Source organism: Anticarsia gemmatalis, chromosome Z (genome assembly GCF_050436995.1).
Source record: "Anticarsia gemmatalis isolate Benzon Research Colony breed Stoneville strain chromosome Z, ilAntGemm2 primary, whole genome shotgun sequence".
Taxonomy (NCBI): domain Eukaryota; kingdom Metazoa; phylum Arthropoda; class Insecta; order Lepidoptera; family Erebidae; genus Anticarsia; species Anticarsia gemmatalis.
Window position 1 is genome coordinate 8,733,253 of NC_134776.1, and position 8,654 is coordinate 8,741,906.

The following is an 8,654-nucleotide window of genomic DNA, read 5'->3' on the forward strand; positions in this document are numbered from 1 at the left end:
ACTAGTATTTATCACTACCAAATTGCAAACGACCATAAGCTGGTTTCGTAGGTACATTTAGCAGTAGTTTATCTACTCAATAGCGTTGAAAGTCATACAGAAAAAACGCTATTGAGAAACCGGAGGTTAATGCTTTCTTTCTTGTTACGTTTGCAATCGATCCGTTTACGTTTAGTTCTACGAGTACTCAGCAAACAAGCATTAGGTACGTTAAACTACTAGGCTCGTTAAATATTCAGGGCCCGGCTAGCTCAGTCATGTCGTTCACACTTGTTACACGTTCCGAAATAAATTCTTTAATAATAATAAGTTTAACCCATTAATGTCACACTCCAGCAGTGGGACATTAATGGGTCATGTGGGCAAGGGTCTCCTCCCGTAATGAGGGAGGGATTAGGCCTCGAGTCCACCACGCTGGCCAATTGTAGGTTGGGACTTAAATGAATTCTATGACACAAAACTTATTAGCCACAGGTATATTCCGAACTTCTTTCAATCGCGTGTTTGCGGCGGTCTGCTAGACCTCTAGTGACTAACACCAATAAGGGTTCCTTTCCACCAGAGATGTGCTATGCTACGTTGCTATGGATGCGTTTGATTCGTTTTAGAAAGTATCTATTAAAATATTACCTAGAGATAGAATGGGGGCGGTAATATCGTCCAATTTTATTATCAAAAGTTAAAAAGGTTTAATATAAGTACACGTCCATTTAGAAAATAATATGATATCCTTGAAACGGCCGCCGTGTGCAGTAACCGGTAACCTACAGTGCACAAAACTACTATGAGCCACATATCTGCTCTAAGACCATTCGGAAACACGATATAGGCACTGCCCACACATGTCATCTCTTCAAAATACAAAGTAAATATCAAAAAAATAATATTTTGGGGACATATAAAACTAGAAATGTTTTGACAGCTTTTACAACGTTCTATACGTTTTTCTTAGTCCCTATAAAAACAGCTATAGTTAGGCCAGAGAGGTTGATAAAAACATTGTAGCTAAACCAAGACGCCGCTGCTCGGAAATTAACTCTTTGAACTTTTGCCGCACACGTAACGCGTTTCTATGTCTTTAGCTTACATTTCAAAACGAAACAAAGGACTTAGAAAATACAATTTTCAAAAATATCCGCTACTACACTTAGGCATGACTTTATTGTAAGTTTTAAAGTAACCAAATATCACACAGTCTTAATTAAATTACTACATACTACGAATTTTAGTAGTAAATATATGAAAACAAAGTGTTATAGACCTAATAATATACTTAGATTAGTTAATCCAACGAATAAAATGACATGTTCCAACTGTTTCCTTTCCTTTGGCATCTACGAGCCGATCGATCACGATTCAATGTTTTCATTTATTGCTGCTCATTGTCCCCCCTACAATAACATATAATAAAACCTCTATAACACAGGTCTTATAAACTTCAATAAAAATCAGTTCATTTTAAAAATAATATATTACATCAATAACTTTATTCTTTCTTACAAATATAACAATTAAACTACTTATACTATTTATATGAAACACTCACAAATAAGCGACTTTCTGTTTATAAGCAAACTTGCAAATAAAATGTGTTAAGGCACAAAATAAGTTTACATTTATATCTCATAGACATAAACATAATTACATAATAATATGTACATAATATGAGCCTTAGGAAGCTGAACGCACGTTTCATGCAAACAAAAATATATAAGAACACCGACTTCATGTTCACAAAACTGTACTATATCTCTCTCCCTCTCTTGTATAACCACAGACAGAAAAATATACATTAATAAACTGCTATTAATTCTATTGTAAATCTTCTATCCTTAACATATCAAGAAAGAGATTTAGTTAGTTTCAACAAGTTTATGAGTACAGTCACGAGCACACTACTATGCGGTACTCACTCCAGATAATGATCACTTTTTAATAACCGCTAACAACAATGATTTTATATCTACATTCATAATAAATATAAAGTTTATAGTATTAGTATAATACATATTATTATATACAATTTTATATTATGCTCGGGACTGTACATTGAAATCGGCATTGTTTGCAATTTTTCTTAAGTATCTGCGCAACTCTGTCATGCAGCAATATCACCTATGTGGATGTACGAACAATCAGAAATAACGAGTAAACCCATTATACATTCCATGAAGTAGTGCCCCGGGCAGGTCGAGTCGTCGTCATCACATTCAATATAAATAGTCACAGTTCAGGTCATGAAACCTAATGTATTTCCTCTACATCATCAGATGTACAACATAATATAAACAAAACATAACAGTCAAAAAAGTAATAAACAAAAGGAAAGAATTGATATGAAATGCTGTCATAAAACAGTTGATGAATAAATCAGTTTTGTATTTGTGAACAGATGAAGCAGAAAGCTTAAGATAACTTATAAAGAAACAAACAAATCGTACTCAGTCATCGATAGGGGGTTCAAGGTCTGTAGATGGGAATATTGATGTGAAGAACCTGTATAGCATGGCCTGTCCGCCGGGGGCGACGTTGCGCGGCGGCTCGTTGGACGCCGGGTACATGAAGCGGTTGATGCCCCCGTCCATCAGCGGGTCCCAGGCGCAGGTGGGCCGGTCCGACGGCCTCATGGGCTAAGGAACACACACCGCGTTAACATACCTTGCGCCGACTACTACCACTTGTATAGAAATAGACAACATATTAGCAGCACGTACCGTATCCAGCAGGAGGTTGGCCATGGTCCTGATGACGGCCATGTGACGCAAGACTTCTGGGGGGTACACTTGGAACAGTGAGAGGCGCAGCGTCGCCAGCTGCTCCACGCGGTCCTAGGAAACAAACAAAGTACTTAATAACAACCGTAAGTTATGGTACGGATATCTATTATCAGTACGTAGCAAAATAAGTTAACAATGAATTAACGCCAGTTTCATGTCCATTTAATTTTGTCTCGGATTAACATTTCTAAAGCAAATCGTTATAATGTCTCGAACACAAAAAAATATAACAGATAGTTTACCCTGACTGCTTGATCTTGATTATACTCATCGGCTATTTCTTTAGCATTCTTCATAAACCAATCCAGCACCCCCGGCTCGCGCCAGCGCGACCAAGTCAGCCTAGCGTAGATCATCATCAGCTCGTTCAAGCCCTGCCCACCACTGAAATTAAATTGAACAAGTCACTCACTACCTACACAACCTGTCCACGAGCATACGAACCTATTCATACTTAAATGAAATTTCATTATGTTTTTTAAAAGATCCTAAGTATGAATAGGTTGATTAACGAGTAACGTCAAACATCGCGGGGCTTTTGCGAATATAATAATGGACTTACATTGTCGTAGATTCGGTAGAGAACATCTTATGCCCGCTTATATCTGCATCAATTATATTGGCACTTTCAAAAATGTTAACAACCACCCTAGGGCATGCCATCATTGCGCCCTTTAAGTACCGATCGGCCAACACCAAGTCGCCTAAAACATTAAAAAATACTATTATACTGACATAATATTTTTGAAGATGTACCAGTACTTTGTTATTAAAAGAGACACCTTACTTTTATTCTTCATTGCAACATGGTAGTGCGCTAGTGCATATGAGTATTGAATATTGAATAGCATATTGGCCTGGCGCGTTTTATTCAAGTAATCTATAGCGTCAATGAGCCACTGGTGCTCCCTTGCACGCAGCGCGAGCGTGTCGATGACGAACAGCACCGCCAGTGGGTCGGTTGGATCAATGTTCAGTAACATCTTGGCGATCTCCAACGCTGTCCGGTGGCATGCTTTATTAGACAGCATATACATGTAACGCATCATCGCCACGTGGAACGGGCGGTTCTCCAAATAGTCAAATGTTAGACGTACGTTCATCTGTAAAATTATCAGCACATAGTAAACTACAGAACGTCGATTAGTTCCGAAATTATTATATGTATAATAATTTTAAGTTTGCTTACGCTGGTGAGGATGAACGAAGGATGAGCCACAAACTGCAAATATGTGACAATGTTTTCAAGTAGTTCGTTCGCAATGCTGTATTCCTCTGCGCGAAATAAGAAGTCAGCCGCCTAAAATTAAATATATCATAAGCTAATTTTACGACACAAGAACATTAATAATTACCTACATTTGTTTAAAGTGCACAATAAACAGGTAAGTACACTCTTTATTTCACTACTCTCGCGGGTCGGTACGACGGATACGACCAGTGAGATGTCAGGCTTGGCGCCGACGGTTTTACGTGCTCTCGAGGCATGGAGGTCTACGATCTCAACTTCCTAACCCCAGGCGGTCTCTGAGATATTCTTATCAGAAAATGTCAGAAGACTTTTTGGCCCGACCCCGGATTCGAACCCGAGACCTATTGCGCGGTAGTCGCCTACTACTGACCGCACCACAGAGGCAGACAGACATCAACAAACAAAACAAGCAAGAACATTATTTACTTTACAATCTAGAAGCAGTCATGAGCAATAGTACAAACTAAGTATTTTAGCCATAATCGGAAAACAATAACAAAAAACTAACTAAATGTATTTTTTTTTATAAAAAATTGCATTGCCTATGCAATTGATTTAGAACTCATTATATTCATCGGAGCCAGGCGGTTTTATCTTGAGGTACTGGACTACATAATAACACTATTAAAACTTACTTCGATCAACGGCTCCAAGTGCATATTCTTCTTGGCGTCGTCTAAGTAAACAAGACCACTTCCGTGACGCCTTATGCTTTGCGTGTATTTGTTCAAGAATTTCTTGTGCCTCTTCTGGTAGTCTTCGTCATGATCGTATACAAAATAAACGACATCACCTACTTTCTTCAGTATTGACATCGACAAACCTAGAAATTATTACGTATATTTATTGTCGGTACATAACTGAATCTCATTCTGTTGTATCTGAACTGAATAAGTCACCATTTACCTCCTTTCCAAAAATTGTATATTTTCATATCGTTTGTAGGTGTTACCAGAACACGTTTTAGCACTCGAGCACGATAAGGTTGAGTCCTGGCTCTAAAATATATAAAATTAATTCAATAAAATTGAACGCTTCGTGCGTATTTTTAACTACCGACATACTACCTGATTTTGACATCTTCTGGGTCCTCTGGCCCAAAGAGCTTGCGCAATTCATTTGATACATTCAGATGTTTGGCTTGAACCATCATGACTTCCCTCATTCGCTCAAACTGCGTGGGCGGGCTAGGCTCGGGCGGAGCTGGTGGCGGGGTTCCAAGCAAAGCGTTCACTTCTAGAAGTGATCTGTCTATCTCATCCAACTGAAAGGACGTCCATACTTCATTAAAACGAAAACTACAATAGTTCGTGTCTAGTTGAATCTACCAGAAAAGTTACTGTAACACAACGTGAAAGTTACTTACTCTAAATTGCTTACATGTCTGACGTATGTTATGTGACAGTGTAATAAAAAGTTGCAGAAATAACTATGTCACCACTTAATCTAATTTTAATCGTGGTATAGTTATTTCGTTACCTAGTGTACACTATTATAAGAATATAATTGATGCATCGCGCCACATAAATGAAATGCTCCCAGCCGGCTACTTGTAGAGTAGGCTTAAAAACTGACTAAGGTAATTTTTGATCTAATTTCATGTAAGTTAGAATCAATGAATATCATCGTAATTTTTTATTGTTTGCATACTTTGTGCAACAAAAATGGAAGCATTAACTTACCTCTTGGTTCACCTGTCCCACGGAGTTATCATTGCTGGTGCTGGCAAACGATGGAGTGTATTGCTTGTTGGTTTTGTGGGGTTTCTTGGTTTTCTCCTTCTTTTTCTTTTTGATTACTGTCTTTTTGCGGGCCCCGCCATGAGGGATGGAGTCGGGGACCTCCGCAACCTCCGTCTCATGCTCACGATCATGCTCTGAATCGGTGCTGACCTCCAACTAAAAACAATGTATTACTCCAACTTTTGTTTCAAAAGCAATTAAACAATAATTGGAAAAATACATTGCAATCATTTTCGCAAGCATATTGCCGAGCTTTTAATTGTATCGCTAAGCGGCTGAATCGCTAGCAACTTTATATTAGTTAATAGTAACACAACATAATTGAACTAACAAAATTTAATTGTATAAACATACAAATCCAACAATTCAAAAAGGAAGTTAAACTAGATCGAAAAAGTACATACGGTATACCTATAACTGACAAGTAGCTGCCTACAAGTAGAATATTTTAAAATCAATGACTGTAACATAAGCAACGAGATATAGCTGAGGGTGGAGGGAGGTGGTAACCACCCTATAATCCAGCTCTCCTATAGGAAATGCAGCCGGGTGGCGGCTTTGTGGGTGGTGCAAGAGGGTGGGGAATAAACACCCATAGCTGTGCCCGGGTCGCATCGATATTAATGTACGCCGCGCAATAAAACTGATATTGGTATGACTTGTTGTATGATTTTACATTATTATTTACTTTATGTTTTATTACCAAAATCTTTATCTTTTCATCCGACTCTAATGTCAAACTCCACAGGGTCATTAAATCAGGTGATTATGTTTAAGCAGTTTCTTTAGCAAGGATATGGAAAATCATATATTATTTTAATACTCTCCCATGATATTATCTAATGCATTTTAAGCATCCTCTGCAATGATCTTAATTTAGCAGGACACTTTATATCTAGACAAATTACAAAGCTGCAAATAGAAACAGTGATCAGATGATCAAGTGTCCAGCAGAAACTAAAATGATTGACCATTCAGCTACTACCACTAGAACCAACTTCTCAATGTAGATCCACATGAGAGTATATACAATGTCTAATGTTTATTATGTCAGTAGTCAAGTCATTTACACTATACTGCTATAAGGTTTGGGTATTACGAAGAAAACTATCTTTATTGCCTCTATAACAAATGTGCCTGTTTGTCAAATCACAACAATATCTTTTGTGCAATTAACAAGAACAAGGTGCTTAAACAGAAAGGTGTACCTAAATAGCCTCGGTAAGTATTTCATTGCAATTCCTCAATCACAGATGCTATTGGTCAGACAGATCTAAGATATCCATAGACAAGTTGAGTGGTTTCATTCCGGAGTGCTCTTTGAAGTTAAGTTTAAGTTGGTCTTACGAAGAAGCTAAATGGTGCAGTGTGTAATAACTACCATATACAGGTTCGTTCGTCATACATAGAATCACTATTAAACAGTCTTAGCTCAGAACTTTACAATGATTTTCACCTTTTAATTGAGACTATAGCATATGAGGTTCCTTATCTATTCAAGCAAAGCTAGCCCGCTGAGTTTAAAAAGAAGAAAATATCCACCATTGCAAAGATTGTATTAACTCTCAGCTCTGCTCTAATGGACTAGTCCTATTGGTTAATATTTCATTAGTGCTCCACCGTGCAATCTTGCTTCGCTTCATCATCAGACAAACATCTTCATCTTTGCAGAGTTACTTCCGAGTTCTATTCCCAACAATACTGTCAAAAAGGTATTCAACACAGGTATGAAGTCGCTAGGTAGGTAAGTGGCAGTACACTCTATAGTTGCTTTCTAGCTTTGTGAAAATCAGCCACAATGCTATTGGTGATTATTAACACAAGTGGCTCACCATAATCTGTACTGCAATTCACTAGTTATTTGCTAACTTAAAACCTAAATCATAAAAGAAAGGAAGACGCCATAATGTTCCCCTCCCCCCCTCCACCGCCACCCTTTTCGTGCGCCATCCCCTTGCAGTTTTTGAGTATTAAGGTTTGTTTTGATTTATTCAAGCTTACTTACCCCAGCATAGGTGCTCTTCTTATTTTTCTGACGGCTGTACATCGGCTGGTAGTCCGCGTCCGAGTCGTCGGAGTCGAGCGGCGGCAGCTTGTGTGGACACAGCTTCCGAAAATTGCGCGAAGACATCTTCGCTGCAACAGATGCACTTGTTTGTTTTCACACTTTCACAATCGTAACGGTTATTACTTGATATCAATGAAGAAATCAATAAATACAGTCCAAATTGTTTAAATATTCGCGATGCACCACATCATAGTGCAAGGGGCGGCATTCAACTGACCCAGACTAGATGCTAGGGATGCTAGCTGCGTCTAGGGCATTTGTTGCGTGCGCATAAGTGTCAATCGATAACCCTGTCTGGTTGGTCCGCAAATGGATGCCCAGGTATCCCGGTAGTCGTATATAGATACTAACATTAATAAATTGCATCTAGATGATTGATATGTATCAGCATACTATAGGATTTACGGATTGTGCGTGCATAATAATCCGTGTGAACATAGTTATTTAATTGTCGAAAATGACAATGAGCTCTGTATTACCAGAAATAATGAAATAAACATTACATTATTTTACGACTGAAAACAAACACAAAAAAATAAGACGTGTAGTACATAACCTATACGCGTGTTGTTTAATGTCGTGTAATATCAATAATTCACCCAGTTTACAACGCTTATTATTTAGCTTCTAAAATATGAGTAAATTAATAGTAGCCACATACATCTTTGATTATATCGACCAGTACAGAAAATCCGAATATTTTAGCACTACACAAGCAAATAATGTAAATGTTGCTAAACTTTTCTTGGTCTTGTCACTCGGTTAGCCGTTTCAAAACAATATTTACCTGTCTATACAAAATCTACATTTCTCAA

General features: G+C 38.0%; 1 protein-coding gene across 2 annotated transcripts; it reads right to left on the reverse strand.

Moving 5' to 3' along the window:
• Positions 1 to 1,452: 1,452 nt before the first annotated feature.
• Nulp1 (Nuclear localized protein 1) lies at positions 1,453 to 8,654 on the reverse strand. Of its 2 annotated transcripts, none has more exons than XM_076134441.1 (12): positions 8,501 to 8,654; positions 7,777 to 7,907; positions 5,712 to 5,927; positions 5,097 to 5,293; positions 4,936 to 5,027; positions 4,665 to 4,852; positions 3,967 to 4,077; positions 3,565 to 3,880; positions 3,340 to 3,481; positions 3,020 to 3,161; positions 2,715 to 2,828; positions 1,453 to 2,630 (listed from the first exon to the last, which is right to left on the reverse strand). In XM_076134441.1, the coding sequence occupies exons 2-12, from the start codon at positions 7,900 to 7,902 to the stop codon at positions 2,442 to 2,444; spliced, it is 1,833 nt and encodes a 610-aa protein (XP_075990556.1). In that variant the 5' UTR covers positions 7,903 to 7,907; positions 8,501 to 8,654; the 3' UTR covers positions 1,453 to 2,441. The 2 variants fall into 2 exon arrangements, with proteins under 2 accessions (XP_075990556.1, XP_075990557.1); XM_076134442.1 differs by having other exon boundaries at positions 7,777 to 7,902; positions 8,501 to 8,632.